General features: G+C 47.1%; 1 protein-coding gene across 2 annotated transcripts in view; it reads left to right on the forward strand.

Moving 5' to 3' along the window:
* Positions 1-22,995: 22,995 nt before the first annotated feature.
* Positions 22,996-26,022, forward strand: part of SEPTIN9 (septin 9) — a 131,501-nt gene continuing 128,474 nt past the window's right edge. For both annotated transcript variants that reach the window (XM_021535812.2, XM_021535815.2), the window contains exon 1: positions 22,996-23,032. In XM_021535812.2, the coding sequence (XP_021391487.2) occupies positions 23,011-23,032 (22 nt within the window). In that variant the 5' untranslated portion in view covers positions 22,996-23,010. The remainder of the gene's footprint in view (positions 23,033-26,022) is intronic.

Genomic DNA, 26,022 nt, shown 5'->3' on the forward strand with positions numbered 1-26,022 from the left:
AGGTGGATCCATTGAGAAGATCTTTTGAATAAATCCCTGATTTATTCTTTAGCTCTGTCCAGCCTCTTCTAGGCCAGCCTTCACAGGGCACCATGGTAGTGCTCTCAGCCAGGCCAGCAAGTGGAGGAGGGGATGTCACAACCTTTTACAACCTTTTGCAGCTGTGCTGTGGTTTAGTTGCACCTTGTGCATCACCTGGCATCCAGCCCCAGGCAGCATTTCTGTCTCTGTGGCTGCTGTTTGTCTAACAGGGCCCTAAATCAAGCCCCCAGGATAACTGTGGCCTTTTCATCTACGTTGGAAGACTTTAAACAAAAAGGCAGCCCCATGCAATCCCTCAAAAACTCAACTCTTCATTGTGAAGTTTTTGTTAATATTTGTGCTGGCAGTGTATTTCCTCAGGAGCAAGTTTAGTTTGTAAGAATTGGAAGCTGTGGGTTTTTTTTGGGCTCCTCCTCCCTGCTTTTGTGGGTGTTTTGGTTTTTTTTTTTTTGTTGTTGGTTTTTTTTTTTTTTTTCCTTTACATTAAAAACAGGATGTGTCTTCAAAAACTACAAATACAAAAGTGTTAGGTCTAAGGTACTTCAATTTAATACATCAGATTGTGGTTAAATCTGCTTTTACTCTGTCAAGCAGCCTGGCCAGTTGAGTGGAAAGGAGGAGAAGGGTTGTGAGTATAACACTCTTTTTAGCTAAAGGAAAAGGAAATGCCAGTCTAAAAGAAGGAAATACTTAATGCTCTGTGGCCTCAAATATCTTTTTTTTTTTTTTTTTTTTTTTTACATCAGTGAAAGCACATTTAAAAGATTTGTAATAGTGAATACTGCAGCAGGAGTTGGCATCAATGCTTAACAGGAAAACATGTGATCATAGTGGTGTTTAATGGGGTAATAGTGTAAAAGGCTTTTATTAATAACTGTTCCTATGCTTAGTTAGACAGCACGTGCCACACCTCTGGGCATACCCATTAATGAGGGAGGGAACTCCCTGTTGTTAAAACCAGGCCATTTTAGGGGACACAGGCTGTTCCTAAAGGCTGGGAAGAGGCACCAGGAAGGATGCTAAAGCAGAGTCGTGGGATGTTTTAACCCTGGTCACTGAGAATTTCAGACTTTCTGTGCTGACAGGCACTAACCCCCAGGAGAACACTGCATTTCACCTGAGACTGTGGAGAAGCTTCCAAAACGGAATGGTAGAACTGGGATTGTGGGTGTGGAGTTTGAATAGAAGTGTGTGATATCACAGGGTGGAAAACTCAGAGTTTAAGGGTTTAGAATATAGTAATATGTATAAAGCAATATGGAGGTTTTAGGGTGGAGGCTGGTCCCTCTTCTTCACCTTCTTCTCCATGGGTTGGGGTGGTTTTGTGGAATTGGATAAAAAAGTCCACGTTGCAGGGCATGGGTGGTTGGTTATTGTGTTAAAGGTAAAAATAATTGAGGTGTCATTTCTTAATTGGGCAGTTTATCTTTACAAGGCCTTGTACAGAGAGAGATGTGGCTTCATTTTTTAGTTGGTTAGAGTGAAGTGCTGCAGAACTCAGGGTTTGTGAGACTGTAACATGGATAAGAACTAATAAACATCTGAGTCCAAACAAGAAATACTGTCTCGTGCAATTAATCCCCATCCTGGCAGAAAGGAAGCAAAAGATTTGACATTGGGTTAGGGCCAGCAAGGTCTAGAAAGGACTTGCACAACTCCAGCTCATAAAATAATTCTGTGTCTAGGTCCAGCCCATCCCAGGAGTGGTGTGTGTGCCTGAAGCCTCCTGCTGGTGGCATCCTTCACAGTCTGTGCTCGAGTTTAATTCCCTTGTAACTCGCCTGAGCTGTGCTCACACCTCAGCCTGTCCCCAGGAGTGCCAGGAACACAAATCTGCTCCCTGGCCTTGGCTCATCTCAGCACTGGGGTTTGGCCCAGGGCAGGGACCTCGAGGAGAGGGACTGGCAGTAAATCTGGGGGGGAGCTGATGGAGCCACCCAAAAGAGCTGTTGTGAGAGGGATATTCTGGGTGTCAGTTTGTGCTGAATAAGCTGCTTTGGGAATGATGCTTTGTGGCAGAACCTGGAAATGCTGCATGTGGAGGGGCTGGAAAGGGGAGCAGGGTGAAGGGAGAGGCTGATGGACAGCACAGTGAGGAGGAGTTTGTGCTCCCTGGCTGGCAAAAGAGCACAGAAGATGATGGTTGTGCTTTTGCATGGCAAAATCTCATCATTTTAGACTCTTGGGTTGTGCATGTACACACAGATGTGTGTGGGAGTGGAGGTGATCAATACATTCCATGCTGAGGCTATTCCTATCAAATATTCATCAGAAGAAGATTCTCATCTGTACATTTTGTATTATTCAGGCTTAGAAATATTTCAGTGACTTTCACGTTGCCTACAGGATGTAGATACCAGGGATAAAAACAGGAGGCTCTTTAATTTTCTACATTTAGTATTTCTGCTTCATTAAAATTCATTTGAAGATAAGTCCTAATGATAAATCTTCAGCTTTGACTCTTGCTCCCAGGAAAAAGCAGCTCAGAGCTGCAAACAGATGATCCCACTCCAGAGGAATCCCTGCCATCTCCCCTTCAGCTGTGGGTGGAGGATGCAGGAAGCTCTATTTCTATTCGATATATGCCTTAACCCAAAGGGGCTGCATTTAGCCCCAGGGTGAAATAGCTTCCACACCCTCCTCCAAGATAAAAACGGGAGTATTCTCCTTAAAGTGATTCTTTCTGACACACTGTAAAAAACCAAATTAGTGAGCCAGTTTGGGCTGAGTGTTAAACATCAATATTCAGTGCTGGTTTTTACACACACAGTTCTGGTTTGTTTTGTTACATCTGCCTGGTTTTTCAGAGACTTTGAAGCACCTGACTGGCTGCTTAAAGAGGCTGTGGGTGTTTGCCATCCTCTGCAAGGCCAGGGTCCTGTTTGCTGCCACCAAACCTGGGTTAGAGGCACATAACAGATGGTTCCAAATTTATTGAGAATATGATAATACTCGGGGTGCTGCGGGTGGAGCTTCTGGGTCCAGTTTACCAGCCTGACTGGTTGAGGAGAGAGAACAGAGTTGTTATTTTGAGGTTCATTATAGCTGGAGGAAAAGGGAATTCCAGTGGCTGTTAGATGGGAGCTGGTACTTAATATTCTGTGGGATTAAAAATGGTTTGGGGTCAAAAATAATTGTAATTACTTTATCAGCATAATTTACTTATAATTACCGTATAAAGGAGCAGGCAGAACTCCTGAGGAGGATCCCTCACTAACAGATAAACCAGGATGTTTGACTTGAAGAGGAAGTCACAGCATCCCTGTGTCCAAGGGGCTCAGATTGTTGTTGCCTCCTGTGCTCCCTTGGTGGCCCAAAGGAGACCAAGAGGCACCAGAGTGGCTGGGACAGTGTCTGTGGATATTTGGGCTGTCAGTGTTTATTTCCTAAAGACCAAATGCAATTAAATTTCCTCTGGTCCCAAACAGGCTTTGGCTGGGGCTGACCCTGCTGCTTTGTGTTTCAGATTTTTAATTTCTTTTGGCAAATTTTTTGCCATTTCTGGCTTGCAGAGGAAGAAAACCCTGAAGCAGATAATTCCCTGATAATGAACAGATGGATAATTCAGTTATGGTATTTTGCAAGTTCCCTTGCTAGGAGGAATCCTGCCTGGGAAAGGCAGAATTTGGTGCTCTCTGAGGAGCTTTGGGGTTGTTTCTGTAGTTCTCAGCAAAAATCTTTCTCACTTCTTCTACTTGTGTTGGTGTCTGCTGCAATTGTGTTTTTGCATTAGCAAATCTTGCTTCGGATTAGCAAACACATTTTAAAAACTATGAGCTGGGCAAATGCTTGTAATGCTGGGTAGTTAGAGCAGGTTGAATGATTTGATCTGAAGAAAAGGAAAACTCAGAGTAATGCTCATTTTAAATCACAGGAAAAGACAGTGGCTTTCATTGCTGGCAGGGCTGCAGAATGCTTTACACTGAGCTTGGAAGAGGGTTGTTAATTAAATAATTAGCTATTTAAAATGTATTTATTAGGGCTTAACAGCCAGGCCAGAGATAAGCATCAATTACAGAGCCACAATATCTGCAATAAATGTTTTTCACCCCATAATCAAATATGGCTTAATTAGGCAATGCTGAGAGAACAGTCATAATAAATAGAGTGGGTAAGGCTTGCCTTTATAATTGAGATTTAATCAGCCAACTCTTGTATGTTCATTGAATAATTGATTATTCAACACATTTCTCAAGGATTAAAAACTCAGTGGCAGATATGCAAATCCTCTCATATTAAATACATCTGAACTTCTCAAATAACATTGCATGCCTATTAACATTTTGATTAAATCTAAATGACAAACACATTGTAGATCTCATGCCTGCAGTTGGCTATTTTATTGCTATTTATCACTTTTTTTTTTCCCCCAAGCTAAATTGCTTGTGTGCTTGTGGCTTTTTAAAAGGATGTAGGAGATGGACAGAAATATGCAGGGATAGTGAAATGGGAGTTGGCACCTTGTGCACTCTGGGATGAGCAAGCTGAGCCTGGATAACACAGTGGGAAATATTTTTACCCTGTCTGCAAGTGAGCAAACCAAGCCAAATTAGGATAACCAAAACCTTTGGAAGATATGGTAATCCTCTGTGAAGGGTTGCTGCCATAATTAGTGCTGAGTGAGAGATGCTAAAATAGCCATAGATGAAAGCAGAAAAAATAAAACCCAAACCCCAAAATAAATTAAAAAAAAATCCCAAACAAACAAGCAAAAAAGCCAACAACAACAAAAAGACAGTAAAACACCTCCCCACCTCCCAAAAACACCCACCAAAAACCCAAACAAACAAACAAAAAAAAACCCCAAATCAAACCTATATGCAGAAGTGATGGAGGGAGCAGTACCAGGGTTACTGAGGGACCAGCTCAGACTGTGTCCAGATGTTGCTGGAGAGATTCCACCTCTGCAAAGCCCAGGAGAAACTGCCCTGGGCCTGCTCAGGAGAAAGGAAAACAGAAAAATTTTTCACTACAGAAAACAGGTTTGCCTCACTCAAGTCATGTCTGCAGAGTCTTTTAAATTTTCTATTTTATTTTTTTTTTTTTGGCCAAGGATGAAGTAATCATGAGAAAGAACATGAAATTGTGGTTGGTAGTGACACTCATTGCTGAAGTGGGGTCTGAGTGGCAGATGGACATCTCAGGTAACAGTGAAAGCCCAGTTTAGCTCACAGGACTGCACCTGGGCAAATCCCCCTTCTCACCTGTACCAGGTGCACCTCCCACCCCATCCCAAAGCTCTGGGCCACAGAGGTTCTTGGAAAAGTCCCAGGCAGGTGGCACACCAAGCTGGTTTTGGTGACAATTGAACAGTTTATAGCAGAGCACTGGCCACAGCAGCTGTGTGAATATTTAACTGCTCTGCACTGATCCCTCCCTGATTTGTGGCTCCAGGCTGAACCCAGGAGCCATGAAGATCTCTCAGGGCTAAGCTAATATGCAAGGGTAATTAATATCCGTGTTATTTTACTTGTGTGGGTATGGAATCACTGCTTTTCACCTTTCACAACTTGTAGAATGCTAAGTGAAGTGGGATTGAGGGATTATTGAATTTAAACCAGTAGCAGCAGAGCACAACCCATTCTGCAGGAGCTCTGGCACCAGCATGTTGGATTAAGCCTTTTTCTGACCCACAGATGGGGCAGCTCAGAGGTGTTTTAAAAACTTTTATTCCATTTTCAGTCTCATGTGAATGGTGAGACAATAGAGATGTCATAATTCATGCCATCACAATCAGAAGCAAACTATTTCTTAATTACAATACATTGTAAGCATTTTTCTTAATTACAATTCATTATAAACATTTTTTGGCCTATCAGCTTTTGCTGATAATGCCTTAAAGCCAATCATCTAAAATTACCCCTCGTGAGTCCTATTACATTTTTCATAGTTCTATTTCTTCAAACTATCTAGTCTTTTTTACAAAGCCATCCTTTGAGACTTGTTTCTAGTTCCATTTCTCTCTCAACCATGTCTGTCCTATTCCATGGCATTTCTAAATCAATATTTCTTGTCTCAGAATTTACATACAGATGCAAACTATGTAAACCTATCAAGATTTGAGAGTTCTCTATAAATCCATTTCCCACTGGGCAGCTCCCCCATCTTGCCCTCAGTGTGGAGACCGCACAGTGGCCACCGTGCAGCTGTGGTGATGTGGATTTTATTTCCCATATTTATTTTATTTTCCAGCCTTTATTTTCCACTTTTGCAGCATTTCTTGCTCGCTTCACTTTGGACACAAGAGGGTGATATTTCCTCGGGAATTTCTGTGTGTTGAAGAGTGAACAGGCTCGTAGGGGAAGGTGCTCTAGAGAGAAAATCACGTTTAGTTTTCCCTTCTATGGCAAGGTTACTCTTGCTCCTGCTTGGCATCACAGCCTGGTACTGGTACACGAGAAAGAACATGAAATTGTGGTTAGTACAGATAAAAGTTTTAAGGCAGAAGCTGGTCCTTCTTCACCTTATTCTTAATGGGTTTGGGTGGTATTGTATAATTCGATAAACAAGTCCACATTACAAACGACAAGTAGTTACTTATTGAGTTAAAAAATTATAATTTGTGTCATTTCCTAGTTAAACAGTTTATCCTTAAAAAATCCATATAAAAAAAGAAATACAACTCCATTTTTTAGTTTGTTATAGTAAAATACCATAAAACTCACAGTTTGTAAAACTGTGATATAGATAAAAACTAATAAACATCTGAGTCCAAACAAAAAAAAAAAAAAAATACCATCTCACACATTTAATCCCAACCTGACAAAAAGAAGTTTTAACTCAACAAGCTCTGCTTCTCATGTCCACACTATTTGTACCTCCAGCTTGGAATGAGGACATGGGTCAGTCTAAACAGCCCCTAAATCACCACTTTTTAGGAAGTGACTTCAGCTCAGCTTGGGAGGTGTTGGTTAAATCTGATGCCCAGGAGGTGAATGGCACCACTGCTGCTCCACCCTGCTGTGCCAGCCTCTCTTACAGGGTTTTGGAAGGAATTTTGAATGAGTTAAAGACAGGAGCTCTGAGTTTTGTAGATTATGAAATTTATTGTTCTTATCTTCTACATAGGTAGGAAGGGTGAGTTTGGCTCACTTCTTCACTGCATGGTTCAGAAGGTGACAAGACTCTCAGTTGCAAGACCTTTAAAGGAGTTATTGACCAATAAAACACTGCCAATAAGGATATTTGTGGTTTTGACCCAATCCTTCAATATTTCATCTTATGGACTCATGCTACAGTGTGAGCTTCCTTAGCCAATCATGTTATGACACACAAACCTACAGTGCTGCATTCCAAACTCCTTGTTTACCTTTGTAACTACTTTTTTTTTCTAGATCTTAAACTCTAAAACTCCAAACTTTCTTCTTCTCAACGTGTCTCTGCTTTAACCTATAAATCCACATTCTCACTTCTAGCGCCTGAGTTTGGGAGCCTTTTCCAAGGTCTCACATCAAATCCTGTGTTTAATTCTAAGCTTTGGCCTACATGCCCAAAGTTCTGAGAATTCCCTGCATTTTGGATTCCAGGATTCTCCCATCTCCCTGGGCTGGCCTGGAGCCTCAGTTCAGCTTTGTGCTCTGCTGGGTCACTGAGGTGCTTCCTCAAGGCCTTTGCTCTGCTTTGGTGTGACAGGTTTAGCTCCAGGCTTAGCCTGGTGACACTGCTCAGCCCAGATGTTCAGTTACAGATGAGCTTTGTCTCCTTTAAAGGTAGAAGCTTTAAAGGTTCTACCTTTAAAGAAGGTAGGAAAAGATGTCACAGCCATTGGCCTCCAAGTGTCTTTTTATCCAACCACGTTCCCCTACCCAATCTTTCCTTACAAACAAAGTGAAAGAGCCTGAGTTGGAAATGGTTTTTTTGCCAGTTGGAGGTTTTTGTTTGTTGGTTTTTGGGGTTTTTTTTTGCCATATTAGGGATACTGTGGTGGCTCTTGTGCCTCAACCTCTCTGCCATGAAGTGCCCATGACTGTGCCCTGGCAGGTAGGACTCTCACCCTGCTCCACACACAGACAGGGATTTGGGATTGTCTCCCTGCCATTCAGCTCCTCCAAGTTGCTGTGCTGCTCTGGACCACGAGATCTCTCAACCTCTGGCAGCAGCATGAGGAGTTGAGTCTCCAAAACTCCAGGGTTTCCCAGAGTGCTGGATGCCTCACTGGATACGTAATTCCTGTGCTTGGACACTGCACAAGACAATGCAAAGCAAATTACTGCAGACTAAATATATGGTCAGGATGTGCTGGAAGTTGGCAGCGTGGCTGGAAGGGATGGCCAGGGAGGGAGGAGAGACATGGTCAGCTTTCTTCTTTTGTGTTCAACTGGATAATGCTTGGGATCCCTTAAAAGACTTTAACATGGGTTTGGAAGGGAAGAGCTGGAGGAGATTCAGCTGTAAAAAAGCTGGATGAAGAATGAAGGGTGCAGTGTGCCTGGGAATTGAGAAGGGATCAGCAGCCAGCTCTCAGAGAGGATGAATTTGGGAGTAGGTAATCTTTCAGAGCAGTCCAGAACACGGCTTTGGCAAATTCTTGGACTTCTGCTCTGATTCCATCCGTGATCCACAGCTCTGTTCTGATCCTTTGAGTTCTGCTGTGTGTTGGCAGCATTTTCTCCAAGGCACCATTTTTATCCTCCTTAAACACCAAACTCAGGATCAATGTCTTTCCTGTTTTACTGTAATTCCTAACCTTGTTACAGGGAAAGAAACTGAAAGTCAGAAAACTGAATTAGAGCTCTGTGCTTTAATGGACTTATTTTTTTTTGTATTTTACCTGGTTTGCTCAGTGATATTAGAGTAGACTCTCCTTTTTCTGTTCAGTCACTCTTTGGCCCTTTGCCCAGACCAGAAGAGCCCCAAGCTCTTCAGTACTGAATACTGATTAGAAGTGAGGCCAAACTCTTCTCTAAAGTGCTCTGCTTTGAATAAGGAGACAGCTGTAATGATCACCGTGACCTTTATTTTTCCTCTCCTACAAACTGGAAAATCCAATTTGATGGTACTTGAAACCCTTAACATTTTTTGTCACCGGGCAGTGCTTGTTAATGTAAGTAGTGCTAGAAAAGGGGAATGAAGAATTTTATCAGCATTCTGAGGGCAAAAGCCCACATGGACACGTTGGTTCTGCAACATTTAAGAGCAGCAGGAAATGTTGGATGGGGTCTAATGGTTGAAATGGCCTCATCAGCTGAGCATCCTGCCTTGGGCAGCACATCACCCACAGAGCTCTGCCACGAGTCATTGTCCCCTTGTTCCTGTTACAGAGAGAGCTTTGGCTCACAGCTTAACCCTGAAAAAAACCTGTGTTTGATCACCTGTGTCCTCTCCCTGCAGCTAGAGTGATCTGCTTATAGATTTTCTTTTAGGCTATCAAAGGTAACCTGCAGCTTCTGGAGTGCTGCTGGGGCTGCCTAATAAATTCCCTGCAAAGATCCCTTTGCTTGCTTGGAGTTCATCCAGCCTGGGAAAAGGCACGGGGGACTCCCCAAATGCTCTGATCCATCCACAGGCACAGCAGCTCCTCTGATAAACTCTTCATCCAGGTGAGTTCCCCCCTCTCCCCCTGCAGGGAAAGGCTCTGTGTTCACAGAAAAACCTTTGTGATGACAAAAAAAACCAAGATAAAGCTCCTCTTCTATTGCCACTGGAGCTGGGCAGGTTTCCAGCCCCTCAGGCTGGACTTGTGTGGGTATTGGAAAGGCTCCCCAAGGTGACCCCGTGCTGTTTCCCAAGGCACCGACTCAAAAGCAGTGAGCACAAACTTCCTGCAGCTGCAGCCCGAGGGCTCTCTCCACCCCTGCCAGCAGCTACTTCTCTGACATTGAATAATTTACTAACCAATATCAAATAATAATAATTTATTAACCAATAATAATTATAATTTATTAACCAATAATATCTAATAATAATTTTAACCAATAATATTAATAATAATTTATTAACAATATAAAATAATATATTAACCAATAATAATAATTTGGTAACCTATATAAAATAATAATAATTTATTAACCAATAATAATAATTTTAACCAATAATAATATATTAACCAATATAAAAATATAAACCATATAACTCTACAAAACAACAATAATTTTTCTTTTGCTAATACATAAACATCAATATAAAGATTGTAATAAAGTATATTACATAAACCTATCTAATAAGTCAAAATCCATTCATAAAAACATACAATTAAAAACAACTAAAATCAAAATTAATAATAAAACATAATTAAATAATCTGCTCAATAAAGTAAACTTTATAGCATAATAAAAATTTTAAAATAAATGTATATATATTCATTATCATCATATTTATAACAATACCTTACCTACTCCAATACGTACAAAAAATAAGTAACAGAACCATCAAAAATATTCTTTATGTAAAAGAATAATTTGTATTTTGTGCATATTAATATGTTAGTAGTATTGAATATTAATATTATAGGGATATTAATATAATATTAATGTTAGTGTTATTGAATATTGATATTTTGGGTGGAGATGCAGGTGGGAGCTGGGGCATGGAAGGGTTTGGAAGAGCTGCAGAGGAGATGGGGTTTGTGCCGTGCTGGGGCTCAGGGCTCAGCTCTGGCTGCTGGAGGAGAGGTGAAAGCAGCACAGAGCTCGTGCAGCTCCTGTGCTCCAGCTTTCACCAGGCTGGGTTGATCTGCGGCTCTGTGTACCTGCCTGCTGGAACATATTGAGCAATAATTGTAAATGACAGAACCATAATCCCTGCTGCTGTTGAAATCTCCTGCTAGCACTCTTATTGTGCACGTGTCGGTGCATGTTTGTGTGCGCGTGGTTTGCTTTCCCTCATGCACATTGAGCTAAACTGCTGAAGGAGGGACCCTTCCTGTGTGTAAATACACACTGTGCTTAAAATGAATGTGTTTTTACAAGATTATTTCCTTTTCATGAGAGAACAGGACCATACTTGCAGCCATAAATAACATTAGATCTCACTTTATTGTTTGCAATCTGCCCACGTAGGAATGGAAGAGTAAATAGATATCAGGTGTTCTCTCCCTCCGTGGCTAAGAGAGCAACAAGAAAGCTTCAAAACCATTAAAAAAGATTATGTTCTGCTCTCCTGACTTTCAAATTGTAGTTCTGCTAAGGAGGAAGGGCATGGCTGTGGGACTGACTACCCAGAGGACAACTCAAAGCTGGAAAAATCCTAGGAGATATCAGAGGATAAGGGACACAATTGCTTCCAGCAATTCTCACCTGGCCACATAAAGCTGCTGAACAACAAGAGCTCCCCTTGTCCTTAGTGCTGTACCAAGACATGGCACAAAGCAATTCCAGCTTCAGCCAACAGCTTGGCATAGCTAATGGATAATTTATTAATTTCTTTGCTGGTTCAACTGGCAGTGAGAGATCAAATCAGGAAACCAAGGGGGGCAGGAGGAAGGGGATTAAGAGCTTAGACTCACCAGCCCCCATTGGGTTTTGTCCCCATGGGCAAGTGCTGCTGAGCATTCCCCATTTTGTTTCTTCACTGATTAAACTAAGAAACCAAACCAAAGGACGCAGGAGAGAAGGGTTAAAGGATTAGGAGATGGTCTTTGAACTGCCATGTGGCAAGGTAATGAGGCATGAATTATTAAAATTATTTCAATTATAACTGGCAGCCACATGCTCTGCTTTTGCATTGGCTTTCTTCCTCGCTGTAAAAAGACAGCTTCGTAAGTGCTCATGGTTTCTTGGAAGAGATATGCTCACCCAGGACTGTTAATTGTATAAACAGTGTGATTTGTCATTGGCCAAGCTGCTCTTATGCTTAGATAAGTTGAAATGCCAATGAAATGGGCATGGCTCAGCAGCAAGACAGATTTGCTCCTCAAAACCCTGGGGGTTGGAGCCACGCTGCTGAGGGGCTGTGGGTACCAACAGCCTCTAATTCTTGAATCAGAATGGTGGACTGAGAGGCACTGGTCATTGTGCTGCTAGTAATAATTATTATAAAAGTGGGTTTGGCTTTAATGGAGGGAGAAATGTGTTTGTAGTTGTGTGTTCTTCTCTTTGTGCGTGGCTTGGAATGGGAGCGGCGGCTGGAGAATGGCTCTGTTCAGACACTGATCAGACTGATTTATGCTCGACCTCTCCAAAGACAGGCACCACACTGCTGGCTGCCTTCCCCATAGTTCTTCGTGGTAAAATAAAAGCCTGCAGAAAAGGAAATACAGTCGCGAACAGCTCCACCTGGTGACTGCTAAAATTTCTGCTCAAAAGCCTGTATTTTGGGTCAAAATGAACAACCTTAGGTCTGACTCCTCGGGAAAACTCCTACGGCCACGAAAACCAAGCTGTACAAGAAAGATTTGAAAGGCTTGGTCCTGCAGATGGCTGTGGAGATGTCCTGGGGAGATCAGAATCAGCTGAATGCTTCAGGAAGAATTATTTACCTAATTGTAATAATTTTTTCCTGTTCATGAGCTGCCTGAAGGGGGAAGTAGGAGAAATGAATCCACTCAGATCAGTGAGCAAATACTGAAATGTGAGGTATTTTTGCCATAACACTATCCTGCAGCTTGGAGCAGTTTAGTTGAACTGTTACTTTCCACTGCTTTTCTCCTCTCCAAGACAGTGTTTACAGGCAGTGTTTATCCTCAGAACTCTGATGTTCAGAGAACAGAATTCTCTGTTCAGAGATGGGGGCTAAAAGCCATGGCCAGGTGGATGCACCTCTAGTTACTTTCTGTAGTTTCAATTTTAGAGGGAAAGAAAAGGAAAGGTAACACGGTGATGCTTGTAGTTGATTTCAGCACACACAAGGACCTCACTGGAAAAAGAGCTGCAGAGTGAAATGGGTTAAAGCCCTTGGGCGATCACTAGGACACCGAGCAGGGGCTGTGGCAGTGGGACAGCACCCGAGGCAGGGCAGGGCAAGGCAGAACAGCCCCTGAGTGCCAAAGAATCCATCAGACAGGGCCAGGGGGTGAGGGCAGCATCTGTGCCAGGCTGGGCTGGCACTGGATGGAGCCCTCGGTGGGGTCTGACCTCTCCATCCCTGCTCCTCGTGGGAACACAGGTTGTTAAACACAGCAACAGAAGGAAGGCTTTTGCACCAGGGCTTGGAGTGCCCCTTTTACATTCCTGTTTTCGCCCCTCCTCGGAGTAGAGCTGTTTCCCTTTGGCCATGGGTCAGGTGAGGGTTTTTTGGAGCCTCGACCCTCCCAGCAGGTGAGTTCCTGCAGCTTCTCCACGGAGCTTCCCTCCCCAGCCCGTGTGGAGATGGAGGCCCGATCCCCCTGGGATTTCGGGATCACAAACCACTTTTTCCGAGTGGTTCTGCTTTGCCTGGTCCCGGGAGCAGAGGGGGATGAGCAGGGAGGAAGCATTCCTTGCTGCTACATTCACAAAGCTCCTGGCACCAGCCAGCTCCTCCTGAAACCACTCCAGACTCTGAATCATTTCTGTTGGGAAACCATTCATGCCCCAGCCTGAGCCCCAGCTGACTCCTCAAAGCCCCCCAAAACCCTGGCAGCAGCCCCTGATGCTGCTTGGCTTGTCTGGGCAGGGCTGAGGGGCTGGGCTGATACCACGACCCTCTGTTGTTCTTGGGCAGTACTTTCCCTGCATCATTTTGCAGTCCTTGCCACTTTGTGCAGAACTGGACTCAAACCCCAGCTCTGTTTGCTCACTTTAATGCTGTGCCCTCAGTGAGGAGAGAGGCAGCTTTGCTTTTTTTGTGTCCTGTATTTTCTCTCTTTCTCTCTGGTGCTGCCTTACAGGGCCTGTCTGCACCATGTCAGCACAAAAAAACCCAAAAAAACCAACCCCCCCCACCCCCCAAAAAAAAAAAAAAAAAAAGCCTACACCAAAAAACATCACAGTTTGTAAAGCTGAGGATATTTAAATAAAACACAGAAGATGAAAATACATATTCAGGCTCTAAGGTGCTTTTCCAGCAGCAAGGCTGGGATTGTGCCCTGTGGGGCCTCAGAGGGTCTGGGCAGGAGCATGGATTGGAGATGTTTGTACAGAACTGGACTCAAACCCCAGCTCTGTTTGCTCACTTTAATGCTGTGTCCTCAGTGAGGAGACAGGCAGCTTTGCTTTTTTTGTATTCTATATTTTCTCTCTTCTTCTCTGGTGCTGCCTTACAGGGCCTGTCTGCCATGGCCTCAGAGGCCATGTGTGTTCAGCACAACAAAACCCCACAGTATGTAAAACTGAGGATATTTAAATAAAACACAGAAAATGAAAATACATATTCAGGCTCTAAGGTGTTTCTCTAGTAGCAAGGCTGGGTGTGCTGTGGGGCTCAGAGGGTCTGGGCAGGAACATGGATTGGAGATGTGCTCCTGCACCTCCCTCCTGCCTCCCCAGGCTGTTGGAATCCCTCTGAGGTGGGGATGTCAGCCCAGTCATGCAGGTACCTGCTGAGCAGCAGCAGGCATGTTTCAGAGTTTAAATCACCTCCCTGCTCCTCTCTCGGGATGATTCATGGTGATTGATCACCCGGAGCTGGCTGTGAAGGCAGCCCTGGCTGTTTCCTTACTGGCACAGCAGAGCTGCAAAGGAAGCTGATTTTTACCTTTAAAGCCACTGCAAAGCCTGTTGCAACTCTGTCTTTTAGATTTGCTCTTTTCACTGTCAGTGGGAGATTCCCCAAGTGCTTTCTGGAGCTTCCCAAAGGAATTTGTACCCAACTGATTTGGAAGTCTTGGGCTTGTCAGCTTTGGGCTTGTTGTGCATGTGTGAGTTGATTGGAAATGAGTTTGGGTTTGGGTTTTGTTTCTCTGCTGTCCTAAATCTTGGGCAGGTATTTTAGCTGCTGCTGGGTAATGGCAAAATGATCCTTTGAAATCCTGGAGTAAATGACATAGATGGAAGCTAAAGAGCAATGAGAAACAAAGCTGTGCCAGTGCAAGAAAAGAAAAAATAACAGTGGAATTATGTCCTTAGCAAGCAAGGCAGAGACACAAGTGAAGGCTGATGCTGGCTGACAGTGTATCACAGATCAACCTGCCCCAGTTTCCAGGAATATTCAGAGTTTTATGTACAATAAAAGTCTAGGAGGAAAACTCTAAAGCTGGGCTAAACCAGCTGCTTTCTGCAACCTTTTTTTGTCTCAGTTTCCCCACCTGTAAAGTTGGACAATAGTAATTTCCTCCCAAAAGAGCTGCCAGTGCTGGCTGGAAGCTGCTCTGTGTTACAGCATTGAGGAAACAGTGGCTATTATTAATCATGCCTCATATTTTTTCAACCTTCTGCATAACTAAATTTTATTTGTTTTGATTTTTAAGACTTGGAATCCATGGCTGGACCAAATTATAGCTGGAAGCTGAGAGCTATATGAAAAGACATCCAAATGCTGCTCAGTTTGCTCTGTAAAGGACAGAACTGCTGAGGCTGCATCACTTGTGGCTTCTGAGCCTGGTGCCAGCACACAGAATTCCCTCCTTACAGCTTTTCCATAGCACGTGCCAAGTATCCAGCTCTTCAGTCTGTAACAAATCATCCCTAATTCTGTAATTGCTTTGCTAGTGATTATAGGCAGACTCTGGTTGATCCTTCAGTGGTTTTCCTTTATCCACATTTTCAGTGGGCTCTTTAATTGCTGATTTTATTTTCCAGTTCCTTGCTCCCCTTTCCCAGTTCTAGCAGGCCCCATGGCTCCAGTCCAGTGTTTTCCCTGCGAGAGACAAGGCAGAGCCCCCTCTGCATTTGGGGCTGTCAGGGGAAGGGGCACCTCGTGCCTCTGGCTTGCAGACAGGAGGAGAACATGTAAGGTCATGCAGGTAGGAATATGCTCTGAATCACTCTCACAGGGCTGGGAGCTGCGTTCAGGGCTGGATTTGGAAATGGTGGCACATTTGAGCACAGCTTGCAGCATGAGTGTGCCATTCCCTGCCTAGCAGGGATGTCTGTGCACAGGCACAGGAGCAGCCCAGCAGTGGTGCCTGGCTTGTTGGCACAAGCTCAGCCTGCAGCCAGACTAGCTGGTGCTGCTGAGGAGCTCGGGAGAGCTGCTGTGTTCTGGGAATCAGAAAAACAGAAACGTTCAGACATTGAAGGATGTGATCTACAGCCTTGGAAGAAGCTTAGATTGATGTAAAAATATAATACACAGATGTTAAGCAGAAAAATAATAAACTTATATTCCTGTAGTTGTAAGTAAGGATATGGCTTAAATAAGTGAAACACTATACTGATAAGATGGTGAAGGGTTTGTAATGTAAGGGTGTTGTTGTATAGAGTAGCTAAGAGTAGCTAAGAGTTTAGAAGTTAGAAGCAGATGTGTACATGTGAGACAGAAGCCCATTGGGCAAAAATATTCACAGTGCAACAAAATTAAGTGAAGATGATAGGTCAGAAAAGCAAAATACACCTTGTGGCAACTATTCATTAGACTAGAAAGTTCTATATTGTCTTGCAACAAAGAACTTGTGATTACTCTAGAGCTTGCTCCTCTAAAATCTCAAGGCCTCTGAGACTGATATTTATCTGAACAAGAAATAATTCTTAGCTCAAAAATAGTCCCATCCCTTCATTTTTAGCAATGATACTGTGTGGTGCCTCTGCTCCACACCTTCTGTGACTCCTGCCACTGCAGAGCAGCAAGTCTGGCTTTTCTGGGCTCCAGCACTGTGCTCTGCTCCCCTTTTCCCCCTTCCCTAGGGATGCACATTCACCTCTCTAAATTGCACTTGTGAAAATGCTCCTGGGGGTTCAGGCACTGGGGGAAGGCCCTGCCCTGGGTTAGGTGTGATGCTGGATGAAAATTAGGGGTCTTCTCACTCGGTGGCAAGTAAGATCCAGATCCCTTCTGTACCACTTTGGAAGGACATGTCTGACACAAAGCTGAGGTTGTTGCTTAGTTCCTGTAGTTTCAACTCAAACTCAGACCATAAAAGCCATAAAGCAGGGTTCTTTATTTGTGAAAAATGGATTAAGCTGTGAGGGGTTTGAGAGTTTGACTTTGACCTGCTTTTGTTTTTCAAACTTGCAGTTAGATTCTGAAGTGCTTAGTTGGCAGTTCTGAAAGCAGCTCAGGGATTTTACAATGATTCTTGGAGGGGGGTGGGGGATGTATTCATGTGGGTCAGCTCATGAGCCACCTTGAAGAGTTTTGTTTTCAGAAACTGGAGCTATTGAAAATGAAAAACACTTAATGACCTTTCATTCAGACTTCCCTTACATTCAGGGATTTTCCTTCCATTGAATGGGTATTGACTACTGCCTTTAAATTTTATTTTGTTGTCTGTTAATGCCCTCTTCAACTTTAATTTCAGGTTGAAGTATTCTCTTCCCTAACCATTCTATGAAAATGGCCATCTGATGTACCTTGTGGCTGAGCAGATGTTATCTTGTTTTGTAATGAAATTCTGCCCTGAGTAATTGGACATTCTTCCTGGTTCCTCATAATTAAGGCAGAAGAAAAGAACAAAATCTGCTGATTTGATATGAGTAATTGCTTCATTAAGCTATTTGCTTCCTTACCATAACCATCATCCAACAAGAGCAGTCTGACCATCAGATTGTACACGATGATCCTTTGGTGCTGTGGGTTTTTGGTGCTTTGTTGTCAGATGGAATCACAGAGAAATGAGATAGGAAACAAACAGCTAAATCATTTACCTCTTAACCATAGGCAGTTAAGGCCACAGAGGGCCTGGCTGTGTCCTAAGCAAATGAATCAACCTCTGGAAAAAAACAGAGAGAGAGTGATGAGGCTTTAGGTCACCACAGCTGCCAGGCCTCCTGCATCTGAGCGTTGTGGATTGATGCTGACAGGCTGAACATCTGTGTTCTCCTACTGTGGAGCAAGAAGGGGAGGGAGCTGCATGAAATCCTGGCCAGGGGCAAGGAAATGTGACTCAGGGCTGGCCTATGGCAAGTTTTAGCAGTGGTGGTGGCTTGTGCCATTGCTGCTGTTTGTGTTTAGCCAGCCTGGGTTTGGGGACACAGGGACTCACAGGTGGCCACTCTGTCCCCAGTGACACTGAGGACAGGGAAACAGGTCTGTTCACGTGTTAAATTACACAGATTTAGCTGAGATCTCAGCTGTGATTTCCAGTAGGAGATTATTCCCCATCCATGTGGAGCTGAGGTGCTCCCACACACACCCCAGCACCCCATCTGCATGGTTCAGTGGGTTTGGTGCTCGTGAAGAACAGGTCACCCTAAACACACTCCATAAACCTACCCCTGATTTCCTAATGGCAAGCTGGAGAGTCAGGCTGCTGCATCACAGCAGCCACATGATTCATATGTGCCTGGAGATGAAGTCAGGGCTTGGAGGCTTTTTGGACGTGAATTCCACTGAATTATCCCCCAGTGCTGCAGAAAGCAGTTCCAGGTCACTGCCAATCAGTCCTGCAGAGCTCTGCATGAACAGCCTGTATGATCCAGGAATGCTATCAGGGACTTTGATCATGGAGCTGATTCCTATCTCCCTGTCCAAGATCTGGGCAGGTATGTTTTTATAAGGCTCCACTGAGCTCGGAGCAGCCAACATTCCTGCAGCTGAAAAGTTTAGGCAGTCACAAGTTAGACAGCCCAGAGTTTTAATCCCAGTTTGGATAACCCTTTCTCAGAGCTGTTAAAAATGGAAATATGTGTTTGCCTTTTTTTTTTTTTTAATAACTAAATGAGGGTAATGAAAGTAAGTAAGCAGTGCACTGTATGGATTAAGTGCCTGGCACAAAAGGTGCATTGTGTGAGTGAATGCTCTGTTAGGGCTGCAGGGGAAAGGGAAAGTCATCAGAGGTGCCATAAGAGTTTAATTTCCTCAAGAAGGTGGCAGAGAGAAGGGCAGATTCTGCCAGTGTGCACTGCTGGTTGCCAGGCTTTTGTCCTTTCTCACAAGCATCTCTCTGTCCTGGGCACCAACAATGGGAATTGTGCCCTGAAAAGGGCACAGAGCAGGGCTGAGCTGGGCCACCAGCAGCCAGGCTGCTGGCATGGAGCTCCTCCAGTGTAAGGCAGCAGATCCAGTGGGATGACTGAACTCCTGACCCTTTCTTCTGGCTTAGTGAATCCCAGCTTTTGGATTCTGGGGTGAGTCAGGTCCCACTGCACAAGCAGCAGTGCCCAAAACCCTCCTTGGTACCTGCCAAGGTCTTAGCCAAACCCCACAAGGTCTCAGCTGCTGTGTGGTGTTCTCCTGCTTCCTTTCCCTTCAATCCAGGGGCTCTCCAGGCTGGGTTTTGCAGGGATCCCCAGGCCAGAGTGCAGTGTCATCATTCCCCTCCTGCTCAGTTTGGCTCAGGTGCCTGCCAGCCCTGGGCTGCTGGGGCAGAGCAGGGTGGAAAAGTCCTCTGCATCTCCTCTGCATCCTCTTTGTCAGCCACAAAAGAGTGGTGGCTCGGAAGGGAGCTTGGAGGATCATGTGTAAAACAAACAGAGCTGGGGGGGATTTATAGTCCTGACACCTGAGGTTCTATCCCTGTATCAGAGATGTTGTTCCCCAGGCTCAGGTCTGCCCTGCTGCACATGGACAGGTCTTTGCAGTGTAAATTCCTGCTTCTCCTTCTTCTTGGACACCCAGGGAGTTCTGTTCTCTCCATGACAGCCACTTCTGCCCACCAGGCAATGCCTTGGAACCCCAGGAACCCTGAGCCTCACCACACCTCTCCTGGGAAAACTCCATCCCCCTCCTCCTTTGTGGGAGAAGCTTGGTCAGAGAGGTGAAATGAGTCAGTCAGAGAGGCAGTGACACAGCCCAGCATTCCCAAATGTCTCAGGATGTGTGTAAATCCTTGCAATTAGCTTTTTTTTTTTTTCCATGGGACTCATCCTTTCCTTACTTGTACCCTTTCCTCCTCACTCCAACGTGCATTCCTGGGTGCTGCTGCCTGTGCTGTTCTCTCTCCCTCTGACCCTTTCCTGGGCCTCTGGCTGCCGGCCTCAGCCCACGGTGTGGAGCTGGCTGTGCTTGCCTCTCCCTGCTCTGATCCCTGCTGTGTTTAGTTTGGGAGATTGTGTTTCTGCAAGCAGGACCCCCACATGCTGGGGAACGTGGCTCCCTGGAGGAGGATGCTGGGGGAGACACAGCACAGACCCCTTGCAGCTGATGCCTTAAGATTTTAGCTTTTATACTTTTCAGATCCTGCACTGCATTACTGCATAACTCTAAACTCCATATGAAGTGTCAGCTGCTGCCTTCACATTTTGGTCAGGCAAAGCAATTCCTCTGGGCCTGAAACTCAAGGACACCCTACAGCCTCAGACCCTGCAAAGTGTAAGAAAAAGTGAATTTTGAGGGGTGCAAACTGGGAGAATAGGACTTCATTACCTGAAGCTGTAATTGGACAATTAACCTCTAATATGTAAGTGGACCAAACTTAAAATCGTCTGAAAAACTGGTGACCATTGTCCATCTTGGGTGTAGCCTCCGGGAGGCTTTTGAGTGCCTGAGGTGTATTTATTAAAGGCCTTTAATAAATCCCCACTTAATTCTTTTACCTGTGTCTAATCTCTGTTCTAGGCAGCCACTGAAGGCTTTTCATGCCTGCAGCAACTCTAACACAGGTGTTGCAGGAAGAACCTGCAACACAGCTGGGCCAGGCTCAGCAGCTGCTGCAGGAGGTGCAACACCTGCAGCCCCAGTGGTGCCACGGGTGTCAGAGCAGCCTGCCCAGGCTCATCCCTCCAAAGGCACCCCGAGGAGGGGACAAGCAAGGCTAACACAGCCTCCCTGAAGGCTGGCCAGCTCTGTGGCACTGCCAGGGCTCTGCTGGCACCCCAGTGCCAGGGTGGGATGTGTTTGGCAGGGGGGTGTTCAGGGCTGGGGCAGGATGGGTGTGAAGCTCACTCAGTGCCTGCCAGGCTGAGCCAGCACTCCAAATCTCTGCTTTCAGGAACAGTAAATTCCCTCAGTGACTTATGAAAGAGCAAGGGGAAAAAAAAAAACAACCTCTAAATGACTTACCTATTTGAAGCCTGTGGGCTCTGCATTGTGTTAAACATTAACCTGCCCTTCTGAGCCAAGCCACTGATTCTCTGGGCAAGTCTGAGGCCAGGCAGGCAAAGAAAAGGATTCTTTGTCAGGGAGTATTTCAGAAAATTATCCCTTCAGCCATTTTCTGTCTCATGGTGTTTGTTTGGCCCTGCAGTAGGACGCCTGCCCCACAATTTGCAGTTTATGTTTGTGCAGTGGAGCTGATCAAACAGCCAGGGCTCTGAACAAGCTGCTCCCACCACAGCAGCCCTGGGACTGTGGCACAGACACCTTGTGCAAGTGTAATCACACTAATACAGGGCTGGACACCGAATTGCACACATGTTAAGTGCACACTAAAGCAGGCACACTTGCACATATCCCCATATTCAAGAAGGGAAAGCTGCCTTTTGAACTCCTGGAAGGTGTGTCCCTGTGAGTGCTGAGTGGCAAACAGCCATGCCCATCAGAGAGGTGCAGGCAGGAGCAGAACAGTGGGATCAGTGACCAGGAGTGGGTTCTGCTCCTGGCTTTGCCCTTACTTTGGTGCACAAGGTGGGGCAAGTTGCACTATTGTTCCTCCCCCATGCCTTGTGACTAATGATTTCAAAAGCACCTGTGGAAAGGGTAATATATCATTACTATTGCCTTAAAGGTGCGCTTGGTTAAGGAACAAAGCTTCGGTGGTTTTCAAGAGGTTTTATTTTGATGGAAGTTTTGTTTGGATGGAAGTTTTTGCAAACATCTCCCCCCTGCAGACCCCAGCACTGGAGTTGTGTCCTGCAGCTCTGATAGCTGTTGTTGCTACAATCTTGGGAATGTGGAGCGCTCCTGAGCTGTTCCAGTGCAAAGTCTGGCTGCTTAGCACTGAATCCCCCAGTGACTTCAGCCAGCTCTTCCAGTTTTGCACTAAAGCTGGAGAGAGACTCAGACAATCCTTTTTCTCATATCTGTTACAGAAGAGATAATCTATGGCTGAGAAATGGTAAGAAATTCTGATAGGATCATATCTTCTTAATCCAGCTCATCTACTGCCTTTCTCTGTCCCCATGCAATGCCAGCTTTGGGGACAGAAATATTTTCCCTACTCTGGAAGAGTCTGAAACCAAGCAGAAACCCTTCCTGTGGGATCCATGCCTTCCTTAGAGCTGGTGGAATTCTCTCGGGTGAACAGGACTTGTGCTCTGCACCTCTGTGTGTGGGTGACCCAGGGAGCAGCCTGGCTCTTCCTCCAGCAGTTCACTCTCCCTGTGCTCACTTCCCTGTGCCCTTAGAGCAAATTAAGAGCAGCTATGACTTTCTTCCTGTCTGCGTTTGCAATGCCCCCGGCTGATTGCATTTGTGTAATTAATTGCCCAACCTGCCTCTCGCAGGGGAGAGATGCCGAGCACCTTCTCCCTCCCTCCTGGCACACGAGGAGCAGTAAAATCCTTTCCCCCACACCTGGAGCAAAGTTTGGGGGCTGTTTCTGGGGTCCGTGCCTCTCTGCCCGCCCCGCAGCAGCGAGTAAGTGAGGTGTGAGCCTGCACAAACATTTTGCTCGCTCCGCAGCCTTGAATGAGCCCAGGACGAGGTGGTTTGGAGAGGAAAGAGGCGTTTTCACGGGTCACTAATGCACTTTGAACCGGAGCCGGGAGAGCAGCGCTGACCTGAGCTGCTCCAGCAGCCAAAGGCTGAATCAAACCCATGGGGTGCGCCGGGTCGGGGGCGTGAAATTCCATCCCTTGCCTTTGCCGCGGCGGCTGAACGCGCCCGGGTTTGCAGGGCGGGGAGGCGGCAGGGCCGAGCCCCGGGGATGCTTTGCGTGCCGCGGGGGTAAGGTGCAGCCTCGGGGGAGGCTGAGCCCCGCTTTTCCCCTGCCGGGAGACTTGGAACAGCCCTCAGCGGTGGCCGAGGTGTGTGCTCGGCTCAGCGGGAGCTGCCCCTCGGCCGCAGCCACGCACGGATGCGGTGGCACCGAGCGCGTCCCCTCCCCGCCGCTGCCTACAAAAGGACCGCGGCACCCCCGGCCCCGCGCACCCCGCCCGGCCTCGCCCCTGCTCCCATGTGCCCGCCCGGAGCGACGGCATGAAGAAATCCTCGTATTCAGGTGAGCCTCGCTCTCCTCTCGCCTCGCCCTTTGTGTCTGTGCTGGGAAAGGGAAAAGGTTCAAACCCCCCGCCCAGGTGGGACGTGCGCGATCCGTCCTGGCTGCGAGCGCTCCGGAGCAGCTCCTGGCTGCTTCGCTGTGTGTGAACAAGTGGAAAAGGCTTAAAAAGCTTAAAAAGCAAAGCAAAGGCACGGGGCGGCTTGTTCCGGGCAGAGCCCGGCACTGGGGGCACGGACTCGGGTATGGGAAGGCACCTGTGCCAGCACGGGGTGACATCCAGCGCCTAGTGGCAGTGTGACTTGGGAACAGGGCTGTGGTGTGTGTGTGACACTGGCTGTACGGGGAACAGGGCTGTGGTGTGTGTGTGTGTGTGACACTGGCTGTCCTGAGAACAGAGCTGTGGTGTGTGTGACACTGGCTGTCCTGGGAACAGGGCTGTGGTGTGTGTGACACTGGCTGTGCTGGGAACAGGGCCGTGGTGTGTGTGTGACACTGGCTGTGCTGGGAACAGGGCCGTGGTGTGTGTGTGACACTGGCTGTGCTGGGAACAGGACCGTGGTGTGTGTGTGTGACACTGGCTGTGCTGGGAACAGGGCTGTGGTGTGTGTGTGACACTGGCTGTCCTGGGAACAGGACCGTGGTGTGTGTGTGACACTAGCTGTGCTGGGAACAGGGCTGTGGTGTGTGTGTGTGACACTGGCTGTGCTGGGAACAGGACCGTGGTGTGTGTGTGTGACACTGGCTGTGCTGGGAACAGGACCGTGGTGTGTGTGTGTGACACTGGCTGTGCTGGGAACAGGGCTGTGGTGTGTGTGTGACACTGGCTGTCCTGGGAACTGGGCTGTGGTGTGTGTGTGACACTGGCTGTGCTGGGAACAAGGCTGTGGTGTGTGTGTGACACTGGCTGTGCTGGGAACAGAGCTGTGGTGTGTGTGTGACACTGGCTGTGCTGGGAACAGGACCGTGGTGTGTGTGTGTGACACTGGCTGTGCTGGGAACAGGGCTGTGGTGTGTGTGTTTGTGACACTGGCTGTGCTGGGAACAGGGCTGTGGTGTGTGTGTGTGACACTGGCTGTGCTGGGAACAGGACCATGGTGTGTGTGTGACACTGGCTGTCCTGGGAACAGGGCTGTGGTGTGTGTGTGACACTGGCTGTGCTGGGAACAGGGCTGTGGTGTGTGTGTTTGTGACACTGGCTGTGCTGGGAACAGGGCTGTGGTGTGTGTGTTTGTGACACTGGCTGTGCTGGGAACAAGGCTGTGGTGTGTGTGTGACACTGGCTGTGCTGGGAACAGGACCATGGTGTGTGTGTGTGACACTGGCTGTGCTGGGAACAGGGCCGTGGTGTGTGTGTGACACTGGCTGTCCTGAGAACAGAGCTGTGGTGTGTGTGTGTGACACTGGCTGTCCTGAGAACAGAGCTGTGGTGTGTGTGTGTGACACTGGCTGTCCTGAGAACAGAGCTGTGGTGTGTGTGTGTGACACTGGCTGTCCTGAGAACAGGGCTGTGGTGTGTGTGTGACACTGGCTGTGCTGGGAACAGAGCTGTGGTGTGTGTGTGTGACACTGGCTGTGCTGGGAACAGGACCATGGTGTGTGTGTGACACTGGCTGTGCTGGGAACAGGGCCGTGGTGTGTGTGTGACACTGGCTGTGCTGGGAACAGGACCGTGGTGTGTGTGTGTGACACTGGCTGTGCTGGGAACAGGACCGTGGTGTGTGTGTGTGACACTGGCTGTGCTGGGAACAGGGCTGTGGTGTGTGTGTGACACTGGCTGTCCTGGGAACTGGGCTGTGGTGTGTGTGTGACACTGGCTGTGCTGGGAACAAGGCTGTGGTGTGTGTGTGACACTGGCTGTGCTGGGAACAGAGCTGTGGTGTGTGTGTGACACTGGCTGTGCTGGGAACAGGACCGTGGTGTGTGTGTGTGACACTGGCTGTGCTGGGAACAGGGCTGTGGTGTGTGTGTTTGTGACACTGGCTGTGCTGGGAACAGGGCTGTGGTGTGTGTGTGTGATACTGGCTGTGCTGGGAACAGGGCTGTGGTGTGTGTGTGTGACACTGGCTGTGCTGGGAACAGGACCATGGTGTGTGTGTGACACTGGCTGTCCTGGGAACAGGGCTGTGGTGTGTGTGTGACACTGGCTGTGCTGGGAACAGGGCTGTGGTGTGTGTGTTTGTGACACTGGCTGTGCTGGGAACAGGGCTGTGGTGTGTGTGTTTGTGACACTGGCTGTGCTGGGAACAGGGCTGTGGTGTGTGTGTGACACTGGCTGTGCTGGGAACAGGACCATGGTGTGTGTGTGTGACACTGGCTGTGCTGGGAACAGGGCTGTGGTGTGTGTGTGACACTGGCTGTCCTGGGAACAGGGCTGTGGTGTGTGTGTGACACTGGCTGTGCTGGGAACAAGGCTGTGGTGTGTGTGTGACACTGGCTGTGCTGGGAACAGGACCATGGTGTGTGTGTGTGACACTGGCTGTGCTGGGAACAGGGCTGTGGTGTGTGTGTGACACTGGCTGTGCTGGGAACAGGGCTGTGGTGTGTGTGTTTGTGACACTGGCTGTGCTGGGAACAGGGCTGTGGTGTGTGTGTGACACTGGCTGTGCTGGGAACAAGGCTGTGGTGTGTGTGTGACACTGGCTGTGCTGGGAACAGGACCGTGGTGTGTGTGTGACACTGGCTGTGCTGGGAACAGGGCTGTGGTGTGTGTGTGACACTGGCTGTGCTGGGAACAGGGCTGTGGTGTGTGTGTGACACTGGCTGTGCTGGGAACAGGGCTGTGGTGTGTGTGTGACACTGGCTGTCCTGGGCGTTTCCAAATGAGCTATAAGAGATGGGATCTCCTCATGCTGGACTCTTTTCTCCCTTCTCCCCCTCCTGGCTTTGCCAGGCTTGCCCTGTGAGGTGAGGGCATTGTGCCCTCTGCTCCTTCCTCCCCGGTTAACTCATGCCTGGTGTCGTTGCTCTGAATTCCCTGTGAAATCCTGCCC

Source organism: Lonchura striata, chromosome 19 (assembly GCF_046129695.1).
Source record: "Lonchura striata isolate bLonStr1 chromosome 19, bLonStr1.mat, whole genome shotgun sequence".
NCBI classification, from domain to species: domain Eukaryota; kingdom Metazoa; phylum Chordata; class Aves; order Passeriformes; family Estrildidae; genus Lonchura; species Lonchura striata.